At 41.1% G+C, this 20,489-nt stretch overlaps 1 protein-coding gene across 10 annotated transcripts in view; it reads left to right on the top strand.

The window, feature by feature from the left end:
- The window catches only part of Mark3 (microtubule affinity regulating kinase 3), an 88,590-nt gene that overhangs the window by 32,656 nt on the left and 35,445 nt on the right, over positions 1 to 20,489 (top strand). For all 10 annotated transcript variants that reach the window (XM_027416700.2, XM_035445345.1, XM_027416697.2 and 7 more), the window contains 4 exons: positions 6,582 to 6,630; positions 8,976 to 9,041; positions 16,782 to 16,852; positions 18,876 to 18,932. In XM_027416700.2, the coding sequence (XP_027272501.1) occupies positions 6,582 to 6,630; positions 8,976 to 9,041; positions 16,782 to 16,852; positions 18,876 to 18,932 (243 nt within the window). The remainder of the gene's footprint in view (positions 1 to 6,581; positions 6,631 to 8,975; positions 9,042 to 16,781; positions 16,853 to 18,875; positions 18,933 to 20,489) is intronic.

Here is a 20,489-nt window from a genome sequence, read left to right as displayed (position 1 = left end):
GAGTTCAACGCCCGCCTGGTCTACAGAGCAAGTTGCAGGACAGCCTCCAAAGCTACAGAGAAACTTTTTCTGGAAAGATAGATAGATAGATAGATAGATAGATAGATAGATAGATAGATACCAGCTATAGGTCTCAATTCTGTCTTCTCTGGGACAGAAACTTGTCACCACCATGATACAGCCAGCCATCTTTTTCTTAAACTGGAACAGTCTAATTAAAAACAAGACATGTATAACCTGTAATAAAATAGTTGATGTTTTTAATGTTTCAAATGTTAACAACCCTGTTACTAGACAGCTTTTCTCCCTTGCTCTAGAGGAGCACCTGTCTTCTGGAAAAGTCTGTGACACTATTCTCTATTTCAACATGTGTAGTGATACTTTGTTTGTAATCTTACAAATAAAGCTTGCCTGAAGATCAAAAAGCAAAGCAGCTAAGCCACTAGAGAGTTCTTACCTCTACCAAGGCTAAGACCAAAGGGGGTCAAGCCTATTCTCAGCATGACTGCAGACTGCAATGCTCTCCACCAAAACTCAGACTGCCTCCCCACTTTATATTCTTCTCTAGTGCTGGAATTAAAAGTGTGGAATCCAAGTGCTCGGATCACCTTTATTTGGACCTGTGTGTTTTATATTTGTTGCATTCTACCTCTAAGCTACATCCTGAGCCTTATTCACTGCCACTTTTACTTTGGTGCTGTTTAAATTAGGTATGAGTTTTCACCCATATAAAATGTTAAGCTAAACAGGGACAAAGGTCTTTCAGTGGAGAATACTTCTGAGTTGTTGCTGTGGACTCAGTAGTAAAGCATTTAGATTCGTTTTGTATGCATGAATGCTTTGCATGTGTACCCTGTACATACCTAGATTCTATAGGACTGGGGTTCCAGATGGCTGTGAGCCACCACGTGGGTGTCAGGGATTAAGTCTTGCCCTGCTGAAACATGTTCTTTTTGGAGACATGGTATCTTTATCTGCTCAGGCTGGTCTCAAACTCTCAGATCCAAGTCATCTTCCTTTGTAGTGATGGAACCACCAGCCACTATTCCCTCTCCCTTATTTTTTTAATTTGATTTGTTGGTTGATGAATTAAAAAAACAGTTTTTTAAAAGGCAATCTTGGTGTAATAGTCCATGTTGGCCTAGAAGCCACAGCTTTTGCATTCCTTTTGTCCTAGCTTCTCAAAGGCTGGAATTACAGTCCCCTCTGAAGCTCGAAGGGAGACCAGGACAATTTCTTGAGAGAACTAAACAAAAGTAGGATTAGCTAAGTATTGAATATGACTTAAGAGTTAATGGTAGATATATGGCTCTATGGTAGAAGGCCCGAACTTTATTACACGTATTGAGTGCAGTAAAAACTTAAAAGGCTAAACCTGTTAGGAGATGTCTTGGTGACAGGTAACCAGCCAAAGGGCAGATGGAAACCCTATGCGGGTTTTTTTTTTTTTTTTTTCCCAAAAGGTTGAAGTATCTTCCACTTGTAGAATATCATCTTCCTACTGTCTACATAAGTAGAGAGCAAATGTAAACTTCTGAGGTACTCTGAACAAGCTTACATTAGTTGAGTACTTGCTGAGCTCTTAGAAAATTATTCCATGGTTTTTAATCTCTATTTCAGATACTGGTGATGGATGCTCTCTGTATGATGTCTGAAAAATACTTCTGTCTTGGCTAGAGAGATGGCTCACAGTTGAGTGCTTTTTGCTCTTCCACAGGACCCAGGTTTTATTTCCAGCATTCATGTAGCTGCTCACAACCATCTCTAGTTCCAGTTCCAGTAGATGACACCTTCTGGTCTCTTTAGTCACCAGGCATACATGTGCACATTCATACATGCAGACAAAATACCCATACGTATAAATATAAATACACATAATTAAATTTTAAAAATTAAAATATTGTCTTTTATGGTAGATAACATCTTCGAAGCCAGGTAGAAGTCTTTGTATAGTCTACATCAAATTCATATCCATATGTTATAATTCTGTTTGTTCAAAAGTCCAAGCCAAAAATCTTTGGAAAACGTATAGTTTCCATAGTGTCTTTGTTCGCATGACCTGGTGAAATCATACAATGTTAATATGAGACCTCAACAGTTGTTTCCTGTTTATGTCAGTCAACAAAAACCTCAGTTTCTGTTTCTTCTCTTCGATTTTTTGGACTCTATATGTAACGGGTTCATATGTTTCTCCTAAAATGTCAATGCTTTTTAAAAAATTTACATTCATTTTGTTTTGTGTGTGCACAATCCATGGTGTGCATGTGGAGGTCAGGAAAACTTGAAGTTGTTTCCTCACCATGAAGGTGTTGGGAATCAAACTCAGGTCATCAATTCTGGTAGCAAGTGATGTCACCAGCTGAGCTATCTTTAATTGCCATTAGGTGTGGTGGTGTATGCCGGTATCCTAGCACTTGGGAGGCAGAGGCAGGTGGCTCTCTGAGTTTGAGTAAATTCCAGGCCATTGTGCCTACACAATGAGACACTGTCTCAAAACAAAAACAAAGTTTACCTCCCTCTACAGCTACATTAACTACCTGTACTCAACATGGCTTCACTGCTGTAAGTGTACATTAAAGGATGTACAATATGCAAAGAGCGTGGAGCAACAAAGAACAACGGCTGACACAATAAGAACTAGCTATATGAGGGTGATTCTGGATGTCTCTGTTATTCTTTCAAAGGGTTAATTTGTCCCTAGCCATGCTATGCTCCGTTTTAACTCACTACAAATATTTTGTTCTTTAGTAACTGTTCTGAAATGGCATAATTAGCCACTGGCACAATTTAAAGCTGCCTCTGGGCCAGGAGGTGGTGGTTTCTGCCTTAAATCCCAGCACTAGGGAGCAGCGGTAGGTGGATCTCAGTGAGTTCGAAGCCAGCCTGGTCTACAAAGCTATACAGAGAAACCTTGTCTCGAAAAACCAAAATAAAATAAAATGAAACTGCCTCTGGGCCAGGAAGATGGCTCAGCAGGTTCTTGCTGCCAAGAGTGAGGACTCAGGCTTAACCCTGTGAACCTATATGTTGGAAGGAAAGAGCCAGCTTTCACAAGTTGCCTTTGCCTTCCATGTGTGTGCTGTGACACATGCACATAATAAATGGAAAAAGAATTAAACTACCTTGTAATAGCCTCAGTTTCCAACCTATTCTAAATAACAAGCTGTATTACTTTCTGTTAAAAGAAATCTCTCACTGGGCGTTGGTGGAGCACACCTTTAATCCCAGCACTCGGGAGGCAGAGGCAGAGGCAGGCGGATCTCTGTGAGTTTGAGGCCAGCCTGGTCTCCAGAGCGAGTGCCAGGACAGGCTCCAAAGGTACACAGAGAAACCCTGTCTCGGAAAAAAAAAAAAAAAAAAAAAAAAAAAAAAAAAAAAAAGAAATGTCAATAAATTTTAATTTCCTGCGGGGCATTGGTAGTGCAAGCCTTTAATCCCAGCACTTGAGACAGAGGCATGTGGATCTCGTGAGTTCAAGGCCAGCCTGGTCTACAGAGCGAGTGCCAGGACAGCGGAGGCTACACAGAGAAACCCCGTCTTGGAAGAAGAAAAAAAACAAAAGTTTCCTATAAAGAGTCAATAACATAGAGGCTTTCTTTTTTTCTGTTGCTACCATCTACTACTTCTTTAAAGTCTAAAAGTAGAAAACCACAGATTTTTATTTGCAATATTTTGAGCAAGCATAACAGAATTGTGTCGTAGCATTCTGTTACCATCAGTTTGTCAGATTCATTGCACAGTCAAATGCAGACACAAAACTGTGATAAGGCCTGAGTTGCCAGCCTGCTACAGATCAGTTCAGGAAAAGCAAAGAAGAAAATAGTAACAAAAGAAAGAAAAAAAAAAGATGAACAACTGTTTTTTGACCAAGATTTTGTAAGTGGCCTGTCTTGAGCTGTTGGGGAGAGGAGTCCACTATGTTAGAGGCATGCCTCAGAGTTCCATAGAGGGAAGTAGAAACAATCCACAGGACTTACAGGGCTCATGGCGAAGGAATTTTCCTTTTAAAAGGCGCAGATGGCTTAAGAATTGGTAAACATAAAATGAATAGGCTGGGTGCTGGTGGCTCACACCTTTAATCCTAGCACTCAGGGTTAGGAGGCAGATGCAGGCAGAGTTCAGGGCCAGCCTGGACTATAGAGCCAAGTTTCAGGACAGCCAAGGCTGTACAGATAAACTCTGTCCCTAGAAACCTAAAATAAATAAATAAATAAATAAATAAATAAATAAATAAATAAATAAATAATAAAATGAGTAAATTTAATTAAACTATGAAACAGACTGCCTTGTAGAAGTGTGTGTGTCCCAGACTGTTTTCATTCTAATGCACTGTCACTGTATCTGACCCAACCCCGTCAGCCAGGACCTCTAGGGAGGACAGCACCTGTCTGGTCAACAAGCCTGGTCTTTAAAAAAAGAATCCAATGTACAGAGTGCTGAAAACTACTGTTTTGGTTTTTCTTTAACAATATTTTGTGTGTATGACAGTTTTGCCTGCCTGGTTCTCACTGAGGTCAGAAGAGAGAGTTAGACTGGAGTTACAGTTGTGACTTGTGAGTTCTGAGAATTTAATCCTAATCCTCTGCGATAGTAACAAGTGCTCTTAACCACCAAGCCAACCCCACATTCCCTGGAAACTATTGATTTAAAGAAGCCAAAGGAAAAAAAATTAAAAATTAAAAAAAAAAAAAGAAGAAGCAGCAGCAGCCAAAGGAACGGTGTCCCAAGTAGTCCGGTGCAAGGGACACTGCAGAGCACATGAAGAGTACTAACTGCTTGTAAAATAGGCCGTTTCTTGACTGTCCCACAACTAAGATTCCTCAAGATAATCAGAAAGGCCACCACACTGCAGAACTGTCAAGTGCCAGTAGTGGCTCCAAAATAAACACCAGCTTTGAAAAGAAAACAGTCACCAGACATGGTAAACTGTGTCTATAATCCCAGCACTTGGGAAACCCGAGGCAGGAAGATCGCCATCATTTTGAGGAAATCTTGTCTACAGAATATATTCCTGGATGACTTGGACAATTTGGTTAGACACTATCTTAAAATAAAACTGAGATAGTGGGTTGGTCTTGTACCCCAGGGATGGAACACTTGCCATTTATGTGCAAAGCCCTAGGTTCAATCTCCAGTCCTACAAAAAGCAATCTATTTCTGACCTATCACATTACTGCTAATGGCATCCAAGAAACCCTGATTTACATTCTCTTAAAAAAAATATGTGTGTGTGTGTCTTAGATGCCCAGTCTTTCACATTACACCTGACTTCCTAACCTTCACTCTAACAGGTGACTAAGAGCTCTGTAAGGTCGAGGCTGGCAAGGAAGCATAGATCTGTGAAGTTCTGGTGTAGTTAGCATTTAGGCAATTACCCCAAATTCATCACACTTGAAGACTGAAAAAACCAATCCTAACAAAGGGTGTGGTGGTGCTTGGCTTTTAATCCTAGTATTTAGGAAGCAGAGGCAGGTAGCTTCCTGTGAGTTCAAGGCTACCTTGGTCTACTTAGCAAGTTTCATGCAAGCTAGCTACCTATTCGGACTTTGTCAGGGTGGGGAGATAAAGAAAGAAAGGGGGGAGATTGAAGATACGGTTCAGTATTTAAGAGCAGTGACTTTTCTTTCAGAGAACACAGATGTGGTTGCTAGCACCATGTGGTGGCTCACAGTCACCTGTAATAATAGTTCCTGGGGATCTGATGCCCTCCTCACTCTTGGCTCTGCACCACCGAATGCGCTTACATGCAGGTGGAACACTCACATCCATAAAATAGATTTTAAAAGGCTTTTAAACCTTATTGTCTTATTTGCCAGCATGTGTTCCTACTACACACTTATCACTTCCCTGTACTTGTCTGCATATCCTGCTTGAGCCACTTGTGCAAAGGCCTCACGTTGGCTCACTGGTGTAGCTTATCTGTTGGATTGGCAGAGGCTCGAGCCTGAGGAGAGGGTTTCTTTCTCTGTACTACCTCTCATGCTTCACACAGATCTAAGACGGTAGAACCTGATGGCCAAACGTTGTCTCCAGCTTCTGCTCACTTTGACTTTGCTGCTGTCACCCTGGCTGAAGCAGGGAAGACAGGAAGTGCAGCTGCTTGTGAGGTGTGGCTTAGGAGGACTCCCACTCTGCCATCACTGTCTTCTTCAATGAGGACGTCCAAATCGGCGTCATTCAGAGTCTTCCCGGGGAAGCATTTGGAATCACCAAATCTCGTGTGGTCCTAATGTAGTTCATTGGGGCTGTATAGGTTTTTATTGGCTCTCATGTGTTTAGATAGTGAATCAGACCAAGTTTAATCACAGACTATTTTTTAAGATGCCAAACGAATTCAGAGTGTGGTACTTGTTCCTCTCGGGACTGCTGCCATTTCCATTAGTGAAAGTATTTGGGAATACTGTTTGGTAATAGGTTATAAACGTACTTCAGCGTTACTCTGAATTTCTATACTATTTTATTCTTAGGAATGGGGTAATATAAATAAAAAAGCAGTTATCTAAGAAAAACTTACATTTATACTGTTAACAGAGTGTAACATTTAATAACATAAGGATCTGTCTTTTCCCTTTTTTTTAAAGCTCTTCAGAGAAGTAAGAATAATGAAGATTTTAAATCATCCAAACATAGGTACTTTCTGTTTTCTTAAATACTTTATGGTTTAAATATGCAGTCTTGAAAATATGTCCTAAAGCTAAACATGTATTTCTGAAGTGGTAGGACGCTCTACCCCTTTCTCCCAGCCCAGGTATATTTTTGATAAAATATATACAAGTTATTGTTTGTTCTAGCTCTTTGAAATTACAGGTATTAAGCATTATAACTTAAGCTTTAATGCCGTAGAATATTTATAATCAGGCTGATTAATTGTTTAGTTGTATTGGGAAATGTAATTGTATTTCATTGGTTTATAATATTTTCAAAGAAATGTTTGCTGTGTCTGTGTTCATAAGAAAATATTTGTACAAAGTAGTATGTAAAAGATGGGATATATGCTACCTAATGTAACTGGTATAGAAACTATGTGCTTTGCCCTCTGTGTGCTTAACTGTGACAGGTGAGGGAAGGACCTTTTCCTGCTCTCATAATTATAATTGTAGGACCAAGATGAAACATAGAAATCAACTAGAATGCACATCAATGAAAAAAATTGATTCTATATGTCGAATAGGACTTTTAAATAGACTTTTTAATAGCTGCATTTTTGTAAAAATAATGGCTGCTTTTTCTAAAAATATTTCAAGAGTAAGTGAGAAAGGTAATGTTTATGAATTCTTCAGACTAGAAAAATAACATATAACCACAGAAGACCAAAAGAGTGAGTGAGTGAGTGAGTGTGAGTGTGTGTGTGTGTGTGTGTGTGTGTGACCACCACACCGTCCCAGCTACTTTTACATTTCTAAGATTCATATGGCATCAAGATAATTTTCTTGAAAGAGACACTATCTGCTTTGCATATTAAAAATAAAAATATCTTTGTTTTTGTATTGATTACTTACCAGTATTACTTTTATTTTCTCAAGTTGGTTTTCTTAACAATTTGGACATAGAGGCTAAGTAATGGTCTGAGACTTTCATTAGTTCATTTAATACTTACTAAATACTTTGTCAGGTATTTTCTTTGGTCTACTGTCTTATTAAGTCATCAAAAAAAAAAGAGTCCTACTTTTTGAGAAAATTGTAAAGAAAATAACAAAATTAGGTATTTAATAGCTTCAAAATTTTATTTCATATTCCTTTAAAAACGTGTGTTTTTCTTTCTTTGATGTGGCATGCAGCATTAAAAATTAGCAGAAATAGAAAGTTCCTTCTAGGGGACTGGAGAGATGGCTCAGAGGTTAAGAGCACTGGCTGCTCTTCCAGAGGTCCTGAGTTCAATTCCCAGCAACCACATGGTGGCTCACAACCATCTGTAATGAAAGCTGGAGCCCTCTTCTGGTAGCAGAATGGTGTATACATAATAAACAAATCTTTAAAAAAAAAAAAAAAAAAAAAAAACCTCCCACCCCTGGAAAATCATTTGTTTGTTTTTGGTTTGGTTTTTAGAAATGTGTAGCTCTGGCTGTCCTGGAACTTACTATGTAGACTATTCTATAGATTTTCCTAGGAAGCCCAAGACCCTGTGCTCAGACCTCAGTTCCAGAGGAAAGAAAAAGAATTTGTTTTTGCTTCTTGTGTCAGTTGCCTATAATTTTAGCTTCCTGGGAGGCTGAGGCAAGAAAAGGCTAAATCCATGGCTTGGTGAACTACAGAATGAGGTCAAGGCTAGCCTTGCAATTTAAATCATGCCTCAAAATATGTATAAAAAATTCTTTGTGAATGATGCTTGACTAGCATTTGTGAGATTCTAGATTCAATTCTCAGTACTACAGAAGAAGAAAAATTATTATTCTTTTTGTTTTGGTTTTGTTTTTTTCCAGACAGGTTTTCTCTGTGTAGCTTTGGAGCCTATGCTGGCACTCGCTCTGGAGACCAGGCTGGCCTCAAACTCACAGAGATCTGCCTGCCTCTGCCTCCTGAGTGCTGGGATTAAAGGCGTACGACACCAACACCCAGCAAAAGAAGAAAAATTATTAACTGCCATATAACTCCTAGTTATTTCTAGTTTTACTTTCAAAATATTAACTAAAGGACCTACTTCTTTGAGAGTTGCAGTAAGTTCCTCAAGTTACAGAAGTCTCAGGTGGGAGCTGCTGGAAGGACAGCCCACCTACACAGCCCACCTACAGTAGCAGGAAGAAAGGAAGTGACAAAACAGTCATATTGCCAGAGCACATTCCCAATACCCAGAAATAATCTTTGTTTTTATAAAATTCTGTAATGCAGGATATTATTTCTTTTAATCTCTATAAAGCATGAACCTTTATCTCTCTAAAATCTTTATCAGGAAAAAGTTGTGGTGTTTTTGTAGTTTATAGATGCATGTTTTGTACATCTAGATATTTGTTCTTTTTTCATCTATCCTTTCCTTCCAGTGAAGTTGTTTGAGGTCATTGAAACAGAAAAAACCCTCTACTTAATCATGGAATATGCCAGTGGAGGTAAGCACATTTATATTGCTTACAGAGTGACAGAGAGAGGGAGAGGGAGGGGGGGGGCTTTCCTCTTTTTCGTGTTAAGAACAATGTGCAGCCACAGTGCCCGTAGTCATTAGGATTTTATGTTGTGGATGTTGTAAACTGGCATCAGAGTGATAAATACTGGCCTCACCTTGTCGGTTATGTGCGTTGTTGTGTTTGATTATTAGCATTGTTGTTTTTTAAATAATTTACTTATTAATTTTACTTCATGTGCATTGGTCTTTTGCCTGCATGTATGTCTTTGTGAGGATGTCACATCTCCTAGAAAAGTAATTACAGGCAGTTGTGAGCTGCCATTTACGTGCTAGAAATTGAACCCAGGTTTTCTGGAAGAGCAGCTAGTGCTATGGCTGCTGAGCCATATCTCCAGCCTAGCATTGCTATTTTTTTTTTTTTTTTTTTTTTTTTTTTGGTTTTTGGAGACAGGGTTTCTCTGTGTAGCTTTGGAGCCTATCCTGGCACTCGCTCTGGAGAGCGGGTTGGCCTTGAACTCAGAGATCCGCCTGCCTCTGCCTCCCGAGTGCTGGGATTAAAGGCCTGCGCCACCAACTCCCCGCACATTGCTATCTTTTATTATATTTATTTGTAGAATTAGTTTCTGTCCTACCCGGTCCCACAGCCGTTTAGTTCCAAATAAACACACAGAGGCTTATATTAATTATAAACTGACTTACGGTTCAGGCTTCTTATTGGCTACCTCTCTCTTTATTATAAACCCATTTCTGTTCATCTGTATATGTCCACGTGGTTTTGACTTACTGGTGATGTCCGGGTCTCTGGTTTCCTCGGCAACTACATATCATTTCCTCAACTCTGCCTGCTACCTTTCTCTGTCTCCCTGTTTGGATTTACCTGCCTGGCTAGATCCTTCCTGTCCATTGGCTGAAACAGCTCTAGTCATATATTTACAGCACACAGAAGGATGCCCCCATCATTTATTTGTCACGTATATGTGCGATGGCACACGTGTAGAGGTCAAAGGACAACTTGGAGGACTTGGTTCTTGTTTTCACCATGGACTTGAACTCAAATGATCAGATTTGTATGACTAGCACTTCACCTTCAGAGCCATCTCTCTGATTTCACTCTTAGCATTTCTAGTTGATAATACACAGCTCTCATTTTTCACTGTGGTAGAATATGTGTCAAGTGAGATTTAGGACTCAAATCTTTGTCTTTGGATCCTCATGACCTTTTATCTTCTCATCATCCTCCTTCTGCCATGATTGTGCCCCGTTATTTTTCTTTTCTTCCTTCCTTCCTTCCTTCCTTCCTTCCTTCCTTCCTTCCTTCCTTTCATTTTTTTTAAATGTGATTCTGGGGTTGGCACCTTGGGCTTCCTGAATGCTCAGTAAGCAGTCCACCAACACAACCACATCTAGCCCAGCATTTGAACCATTTTCACGTATACAGATGAATAACACCATGACCAAAAATAAGTTGTGCAGGAAAGGGTTTATTTGGCTTACACTTTCACATTGTAGTCTATTGTTGAAGTCTATTTAAACAGGGCAGGAACCTGGAGTCAGGAGCTGATGCATAGGACATAGAAGAATGCTGCTTGCTGTCTTGTTCCCCATGGCTCACTAAGTCTGCTTTTTCTTTTTTTCTCCAGCCTTCCTTTTTTAATTGCACCCAGGAACACTAGCCCAGGGATGGTACTACCCAGAATGAGCTGGGCTCCCCTACATTAATCACCAATTAAGAAAATGTTCTCCAGGCTTGTCTACAGTCCAGACTTAGGCATTTTTGATTGAGGCTCGCTCCTCTCAGATGACTCTAGCTTTGTTGAGTTGACTTAAAACTAGCCAGCACAATAACATCAAGGACATTCACATAATTTTACAGTCCTCACTAGTGTCTGTTCTCCAGAAATGTTCCCAAACTGCAGCTGTGCACACATTAAATAAACCTGAACTGTTGCCTCCTTTCTCTTTCTCAGCTCCTTACATCCACCAAACGTTTCTGTCTCTGAGCTAATTAGTTTAGATACCAAATATAATAAGGTTGTGCAATAGATGTCCACTTGTCCCTGAATTAGAATATTTTACTTTATATAGTGTTGTTAAAGTCATCTACACTATGGCATGTACTAAACTTTCCTTTCCGTTTTAATTCTGAATAGTAATCTGAGAGGGAGAGAGGGAGACTTACATATCTTTGTATATTTTTGTTTATCCCAAATATTTGGGGGTTTTGATGTATAAAATCTATGCTAGATGTTTTATATCACTTTCTTAGGTTTTTGGTTTGTTTTGTGTTTTCAAGACAAGGTTTCTCTTTGTATCCCTGGCTGTCCTGGAACTCTGTAGACCAGGCTATCCTCAAACTCAGAGATTTGCCTTCCTCTTCCTCCAGACTGCTGGGATTAAAGGTGTATGCCACCAGCACAGTAAATCCAGCCCCTAAAATCTTTAATCAAAACAAAACAAGAAAACAAAACAAAACAAAAATGCCATAAACTTGGGCGCTGGAGAGCTGGGCTCAGTGGTTAAGAGCACTGACTGCTCTTCCAGAGAACCTGGGTTCAATTCCCAGCAACCACATGGTGGCTCACAACTGTCCATAACTCCAAGATCTTACACGCTCACACAGAAATACATGCAGGCAGAACACCAATGTACATAAAATAAGAATAAATAAATTAAAACAAAAAAACCAAACTTTATCACAGAGCTACATCTCCAACTTTTTATCAGATTTTTAGCACCATTGATGTCTGTTTTTCCCAAAGCCAAAAATGGTGGTTTGGATACATATGCTTATAAGTAGATCGGTATAGCTTCTTTTGGTACTAAAGACTTCTTGACGGGTTAAAGTGGGGTTCAGAACCACATGTAAGGTCCACTGTATAGACTCTAGCACCCTGGTTGGCACATAGACACTTGAAAAGTAAGATTAATGTTCTTTTGTTGTATTAGTTTGCTTTCTGCTGGTATAATAAGCACCATGACCAAAAACAATTTGGGGAGGAAAAGGTTTATTTGTCTTCCACATTCTGATCACAGGCCATCATTGAGGAACTAAAGCAGGATCTGAGGCAGAGCCACAGAGGAGTACAACTTACTGGCTTACCTCTGGGTTCCAGTTCAGTTATTTTTCTTATACTTTACAGGACCTCCTGCCCAGGGGTGGCTCAGCCCACAGTGGGTTGGTGTCCCTGTCTCCATCCCCTGGGAATGCCACACAAACACATGCCTGTAAGCTGTTCTGTTGGAGGCATTTCCTTAATTGAAATTTCCTCCTCCTAGGTAATCTTTGCTTGTGTCAGTTGACAAACACCAACCAGCACATGTATTATTTTATAAACCCCTGAAGATACAACCTGTGACATGCTATAGGATCATAATTTTATCATTCATTCATCCAAGTTGTAAAACCTAGAAGTAAAAAGTTCAATCATAGCTTTATTGTTGTAAATGAACTATTAAATCAAGATTGTAAGTTTTTTGGGACTGACTCAGTGGTTAAGAGCATTTGCTGCTCTTGCAGAGAACCCAGGTTCATCCTGCACCCACATGGAGGCTCACAATCACCTTTAACTTCAGTTCCAGGGGATCCAACGCCCTTTTTTGGCCTCCAAGGGCACCATGCTCACACATGATACACAGACATATATGCAAGCAAAACAGCCACATACATAAGACAATTTTAAATATTCAAAAACAATTATAAGCTTTGTGACAGTATAGAATGTGTTATAGTAGATGTAACCAACACCAATTCTTCCATACCCTGAATTCATTATTGACTGTATATTTTGTGTTAATTTTTATCTTATTTAAGATTTATTACTTTTATTTATATGTATATGGATGAGGCTGCATGAATTTTTGTGTACCACATGGGTGCAGGTGCCCACAGAGGGTATCTGATCCCCTGGAACTGGAGTTACAGGCAGTTGTGAGCCTCTTTATGTGGGCGCTGGGAGCTGAACCCTGGTCCTCTGAAAGAACAGTAAGTACCACTGCCCCTAGATAGCGTTTAGCTGTGTATCCCTGGCTGTCCTAGACTCACTCTTTGGATCAGGCTGGCCTTGAACTAAGAGATCCTCCTGCCTCTGCCTCTCAAGTGCTGAAATCAAAGGTGTGTGCCATCACCACCCAGCCTCTCTTTTAAGATAGTTTCTTCCTATATAACTCTCCCTCCTTTCCTCCCTCCCTCCTTCCTTCTGTTTTTTGTTTGTTTGTTTGTTTGTTTGTTTGTTTGAGACAGGCTTTCACTGTGTAGACCAAGCTGATCATATAGATCTGCCTGATTCTGCCCCCTGAATGCTGGAAATAAAGGCATGTATATCCTGCCTGTCAGTGCCTTTTCATTTGGTAGAATCTTAGAATTGCTCAGAAAGGTTGTACCTGCCACGAGTGCCGTAGCTAGCTAGTTTCAAGGCCCACACCAGAAATAAAGGCATTCTGAACTTGCCCATTCTGTCCTGCCATCCCAGCCATGTAGTCCCTGACCTTGGCGGGAATCCTGCTCAGCTTAGTAAGTAAATAGCCTTTAGAGGCTTTTAGTGAGCTGGTTAATCTGAGTGTTAATACGTTTTTAATAGGAACATTTTTTTCTGGCTTATAAATTGTTTTCCTTGTCTTGTAAAACTTAGTTATTGTGAGTGTGCTTCATAGTTATAGGAATCTCTTAAGAGGTTTATATTGTATTGTAGTTCATAAATAATTTATGGTTTGGATATTTGGGCCTCATCTATGGTCTTTAGCATAGTCAATAGGTTTCATCGACTAATAGTTTTATTTGTTTTTATGTGTGTGTGTCATATATGTACATGTGTGTATGTATGGGTCTTGTGCTTGTGCGTGGATGTGCACAGAAAACAGAATGTGGTTAGGTTTCTTCCTTTATTGCTCTTTCCCTTCTTCCTTATTCCTTTAAGGTAGGTTCTCTCCTGGAAACTAGGCTATCAGCTCCCAAGCTCTAGAGCTCCTCTTGACGCTCCTTCTCCTCTGGCACTGTTATAGATTGTGGAAGACCACATCTGTCTTCTTCCAACTTCATCTTCTTGATTGAGTAGCAAGCACTTTTAGTTTCTGCCCTTACGTATTTGTTTGTTTGTTTGTCCTGGGCGTGTGGGTATGTATGGTTTTTGTTTGTTTGTTTGGTATGACAAGGTCTCATGTATCCTAGGCTAGCCATGAACTTGTTGTGTAGCTGTATGCATGTGTGTTACTTTTACTGTGTTAAACACAATGACCAAAACAACTTATAGAAGAAAGAGTTTATTTGGGCTTTAGTTTTAGAGAAATAAGCATGCATAGTGTCAGGGAGGCATAGCAGCAAGCCTCAGTCATGGCAGCAGGATCAGAGAGCTGAGGTTCCCATCTTCAGCCACTAGCACAGAGCAGAACAAACTACAAGTAGGGTGAGGTTTTAAGCTCTCAGAGTTCACCCATAGTGAACACATGTCCTCCAGGAATACCATACCTGTGAAACCTTCCCAAACAACTGTGAGCCAAGTGCTCAAATACCAGAAGAGTGTGTGAGCGCTCTCATTTTAAGCACTACAGTAGTCAAAGATGACATTGAACTGGTCCTTGTGCGTCCATTGTCCTAGTGATGGGCTTGCTGCTGGGTACACCACCCTTACCCTGCTCACATCACAATCACCCTGTTCTGAGCCTCACTGCTTGCCCTACTGAGTCAGTCATGCTCATGTGTGTGACTTGATTGCTATAGGACCTTACCATGGGGTTCCTATCCTTTCCCCGAATCCCGACTCTTCTGATTTTCTTTCAAATTCAGTTATTTCTTCTGATTCTCACCTTATTTAGAGTCTAGCCAGAGCCGTTTCCGGAACCTGCTGAACTCTGCACCCTACCCTGTACTCTCCCAATTGTTCACCTTCCCCCCCCCCTCTCTCTCTCTCCTCCATTGCCTTACTGTTCTCTCGTGTGTGTGTGTGTGTGTGTGTGTGTGTGTGTGTGTGTGTGTGTGTGTGTGTGTGTATGTATGTATGTATGTATGTATGTATGTATGTATTAATGTCTGCATGCATGCACACTTTCACTCTTTTTTGGGTGGGTTGGAGGCAAGGTTTCTCTGGCTTTGGAGCCTATCCTGGAACTTGCTCTTGTAGACCAGGCTGGCTTCGACTTCACAGAGATCCACCTGCCTCTGCCTCCCAAGTGCAGGGATTAAAGGCGTGCACCACCACCGCCTGGCCAGACTTTCACTCTTGACAGTTTCATTGTCCACTCTATCAGATGTCAGCAGAGTACAAACATGTGCCCTACAAACTCTTGTTATTTTCTTCCTTTTCTTCACAGCATTCATGGCCCTCTGATATATTCTATACATGTGTGTCCATTGTTTCTCCTATTAGCCAGCAAATTCCATTAGGAAAGGGGATCTACTGAATTTGCTGTTTCTTAGGTTTTGTTTGTTTGCTTTTTCTCTTTACTCTTTTGAGGGGTGGGCTGCCACCCAGCTCCCAAATAAATCACACAGAATGTTATCTTTCTTATGAATGCCCAGCCTTAGCTTAGCTTGTTTCTTGCCAACTTTTCTTAAATTATCCCATCTATCTTTTGCCTCTGAACTTTTTCCTTTCTCTATTTCTGTATACTTTCTTTACTTCTTACTCCATGGCTGGCTTTATAGCTGGGTGGCTGTCCCCTTGAGTCCTCTTCCCAGATTTCTTCTGCTCTTTATTCTCTCTGCCTGCCAGCCCCACTATCCTTTCTCCTGCCTCTCTATTGGTCGTTCATCTCTTTATTTGATCAATCAGGTGTTTTAGACAGGCAAAGTAACACAGCTTCACAGAGTTAAACAATTGCAACATAAAAGAATGTGGCATATCTTTCCACCATTAAATACATGTTCCACAGTATAAATTAATGTAACACATCTTAAGCTAACATTGCCTTGTTAGGGACTAAAAACATCTGCTGAGTAAAGTAATGCTTTGTGGTAATAATCTTCCAGGCAGATTCATTTTGCAGGGGAGGTCTGGAAAGAGGCAAGATCTCTCTTTAGACCAGGCTAGCCTAGAACCCCGAGATCTTCCATGTGCTGGAGTTAAAGGCGTTCACCACCATGTATGGCTTACCTTTCCGTCTTGATTGCTCAGTTTCTGTTGAGACCTGCTAAAGAGATGGAAAGTTGATAAGTTAAATGTGTTAGAATCTTATGGTTTCCTACTCAGCCTGAGGACTATCCTTGTGGGCTAAGACACACACCCCCACACCCCCCCCACACCCCCGCCAGACAGGGTTTCTCTGTGGCTTTGGAAGCTGTCCTGGAGCTAGCTCTTATAGACCAGGCTGGCCTCAGAGATCCACCTGACTCTGCCTCCTGAGTGCTGGGGTTAAAGGCGTGCACCACCACCACCCAGCATGAACTAAGATCTTAAGCTTCAGTTATAGCTTAGTGACTATGTTTTACTTCATGCTTACATTGAATATATCTAAAATTTAAAAACAGGCGTTAGAGAGTATGCTCGGTGATTAGGAGCCATATAGTGGCTCACAACATCCATTAGGAGCTCAAGGTCTAAGGGAATAAAATACTTTTTTTTTGACCTCTGCAGACATCTAGGCAAAACATTCACACATGTAAAAGAAATAAACCTAAAAGATTTTTAAATAAAAAAGACTAGAATTTTGTTAAAATTGGAATGTTACCTATTTGTGAGAAAATTGATGCCTATGTGTAGGATTTCTGCTTACTTTTTTTTTTCTTTTGTTATAGGAGAAGTCTTTGACTATTTGGTTGCACATGGAAGAATGAAGGAAAAAGAAGCAAGAGCTAAATTTAGACAGGTACGAATTAGTGCCTTTAGTGCATTGTTAGACAGGTATGAATTAGCGCCTTCAGTGCATTGTTAGACAGGTATGTGTTAGCGCCATCAGTGCATTGTTAGACAGGTATGAGTTAGCGCCTTCAGTGCATTGTTAGACAGGTATGTGTTAGCGCCATCAGTGCATTGTTAGACAGGTATGAGTTAGCGCCATCAGTGCATTGTTAGACAGGTATGTGTTAGCGCCATCAGTGCATTGTTAGACAGGTATGTGTTAGCGCCATCAGTGCATTGTTAGACAGGTATGTGTTAGCGCCTTCAGTGCATTGTTAGACCGGTATGAGTTAGCGCCATCAGTGCATTGTTAGACAGGTATGAGTTAGTGCCATTAGTGCATTGTTAGACCGGTATGAGTTAGCGCCATCAGTGCATTGTTAGACAGGTATGAGTTAGTGCCATTAGTGCATTGTTAGCGCTATTAGTGATGCAGTGAAGAGTGGGGTCTAGACCTGGGGAGGTGACTCCATGAGTAAAGTACCTGCTGAGCAAGCATGCAGACCTAAGTTCAAATCCCCAAGAGCACACAGAAAACAGCATGGTGATAGGCACTGGGAGAGAGGAGACAGCAGACCTCTGAAGTTCAGTCTAGCTAATCAGTGAGCCAGGTTAATTGAGGAACTGTGTTCCAAAAATAAGACAGGAAGCAGTAAAGGAAGACGGTGTTGACCTCTGTCCTCTCCACAGACATATAGTTGAACATAAAGTTGGAGAGCAACTGACAAAAAGCACCTAGTGTTGACGTCTGGGCTCCACACAAACAAGCATACACAATCTTTCAGAACATTGGCTGGCCATCAAAAAATTTTTTTTCTTTTTAATTTTTTCAAGACAGGGTTTCCCTGTGGCTTTGGAGGCTGTCCTGGAACTAGCTCTTGTAGACCAGGCCACTGCCTCCCGAGTGCTGGGATTAAAGGCGTACGCCACCAGTGCCCGCTGCCATTAAAAAATTTTAAGTACTTTTCATACCCAAGACATTGTATTAGCAGTGAATGTGAATCACACTTGATGAAATCTATAGGGCTTAACATTGTATTTATTTAGTGTTTATGCACGTACAAGCACAGATTGGCCAGGGCATGACTGTAGATGTCAGAATGACCTATGTAGCTCAGTTCTATCCTTCTACATGTGTGCCCCAGAGATTGATGGGATCGGGCTTGGTGGCATGTGCCTTTACCTGTTGAGTTGTCTCAAAGTCCAAGGTAGAAAACACCCAGGCTCTATAAATCATTGTTTCACTGCGAGGTGGGAGCCAGCCTGGTCTGCAGAGTGAATTCTAGGACATCAAAGTGTACACAGAGAAATGTCGTCTTGAAAAAAAGAGAGAAAGAATTGTTTGTAACTTAACACCAGAAAATCAGCAATATGTTTGAGTGTCTTCCAGTTCTTGTCATATCAGGTTAGCTTTGAGTGATTGGAGCTAAAGGAAGAGATATGAAAAGTGGCAAAAAGTCTTAAGATGTGATTCAAAAGCAGAATTTGAAAGGAATCTTCAATAAAAACCTCAACATCAGAAAATATGTTTACCAGGGTTGGATATATGGCCCAGTGGGTAGAGAACCTGCTAGCATCCATAAAGCTCTGGGTTCCATCTCAGTACCACACAAACCCAATGTGGCACACCACATGCCTTTAATCCTGGAACTCGGGTTTGGAAACAGAAGGATCAGAAGGAATTCAGGGTCATTGTCATCTGTAGAAAGTTCAAGGCCAACCTGGGGTACACGAAACCATCTTTAAAAATGGGTACAACAAAGCAGGGTGTAGTGGCATGTTCCTTTAACCTCTCAGTACTCAGGACGCAAAGCAGGTATCTGTGAGTTTGGGGCCAGCTTGGCTTACAGAGCCATTTCCCGGCCAACCAGACAGACATAGTGAGACTGTCTCAGAAGAAACAAACAAAACCCCAAAGAAGTAAGGATGAATCAATGTTGTGATTGTTGAGTCTGCACCCCTGGTGACTAACCCACTTTTCTTGTGTCTAGATTGTGTCTGCAGTACAGTATTGCCACCAAAAACGGATTGTTCACAGAGACCTCAAGGTGAGCCCAAGCATCCTCATTACGTTATATATAGTTCTCTATGGTTCTCTCGGTGGCTGTTTTGCAGACAAAAATTAGATGTGTTGTTGAATAAGAAAAAAGTGAGTTTGGGGGCTAGAGAGATGGCTCAGTGGTTAAGAGTCCTAACTGCTTTTCCAAAGGTCCTGGGTTCAATTCCCAGCACCCACATACAGCTAACAACTGTCTGTAACTCCAAGATCTGACACTGTCACACAGACATACTTGCAGGCAAAACACCAATGCATATAAATAAGTTAAGCCAGATATGTTGGCACCACCTTTAGTTCTAGCAGAGACAGGTGGATTTCTCTGAGGTCAAGGCCAGTCTGGTCTGCAAGTAAGTTCTAGGACACCCAGGGCTAGAGAGAGAAACACAGAGAAACCCTGTCTCAAAAAACCTAAATAAATAAATGAATTTTTTTAAAAGATTTTATTTATTTATTATGTATACAACATTCTGCTTCCATGCATATCTACACACCAGAAGAGGGCACCAGATCTCATAATGGATGGTTGTGAGCCACCATGTGGTTGCTGGGAATTGAACTCAGGACCTCCGGAAGAGCAGTCAGTGCTCTTAACCTCTGAGCCATCTCTCCAGCCCAATAAATGAATATTTTTAAGTGTAAAAAACTTCTATAATGATTGATTCCCTTTGACCAAGATACATAGTGAAGAGGTCTTTTTTTTTGTTTGTTTTTAAATGAAGCATTCTATCTTGTAAGCTGTGGTGCTTGTTGGAGGCTCCCATGGACTGCACCTCTGCTCTCCTTTGGCAGAACAATTTTCTTAGAGGTCTTCAGGTTGGCTACACCCATGGACAGTGCTATCTTCCCTCTTCTTGTTTCTGGAACTTGAGCACTTCTGCTGGCCTCCACCCTACTTCCATACACACCCTCTTCTTCTCTGTGTCTCCCAGCATATTCTCTAGACACTTGTTCTTAACTTAGCGCTTTCACCACTCTCCTCACAGCAGTACTGTCTCCTTGCTTGTCCCTCTCAGCACCACCCTGCATGCATCCACTCTGGCAGTCTGTTCCTGCAGCCAGAGCTGGCCTTTCGTTTTCATTGTGGTGCTGGCTTCTCAAGAGCCCCATTCAGTCACCACTTCTTCTGCTGCTCTTTCCTGTCTGTTCTACTCCATTCCTACTCTCCAGAGCCAGACCACAGTCATGTAATAGTAATCAGTAAAATCACAACTGACAGCCGGATGTTGGTGGTTCACGCCTTTAGTCCCAGCACTCGGGAGGCAGAGGCAGGCGGATCTCTGTGAGTTCGAGGCCAGCCTGGTCTCCAGAGCGAGTGCCAGGACAGCCTCCAAAGCTACACAGAGAAACCCTGTCTTGGAAAAACAAACAAACAAACAAACAAACAAACAAACAAACAAACAAACACACAACTTAGTTTCCCTGCTTCCCATTGTGTCTTTATTTTATGTGTATGGATGATGTGTGGTCCGTCCCCCTCCCTCCCGTGTGTGTCTGTGTCTGTGTCTGTGTCTGTGTCTGTGTCTGAGGTCTGTCTGTGTATCTATGT

This window comes from Cricetulus griseus, chromosome 5, assembly GCF_003668045.3.
Source record: "Cricetulus griseus strain 17A/GY chromosome 5, alternate assembly CriGri-PICRH-1.0, whole genome shotgun sequence".
Taxonomy (NCBI): domain Eukaryota; kingdom Metazoa; phylum Chordata; class Mammalia; order Rodentia; family Cricetidae; genus Cricetulus; species Cricetulus griseus.
This window is presented reverse-complemented; position numbering and strand designations above follow the sequence as displayed.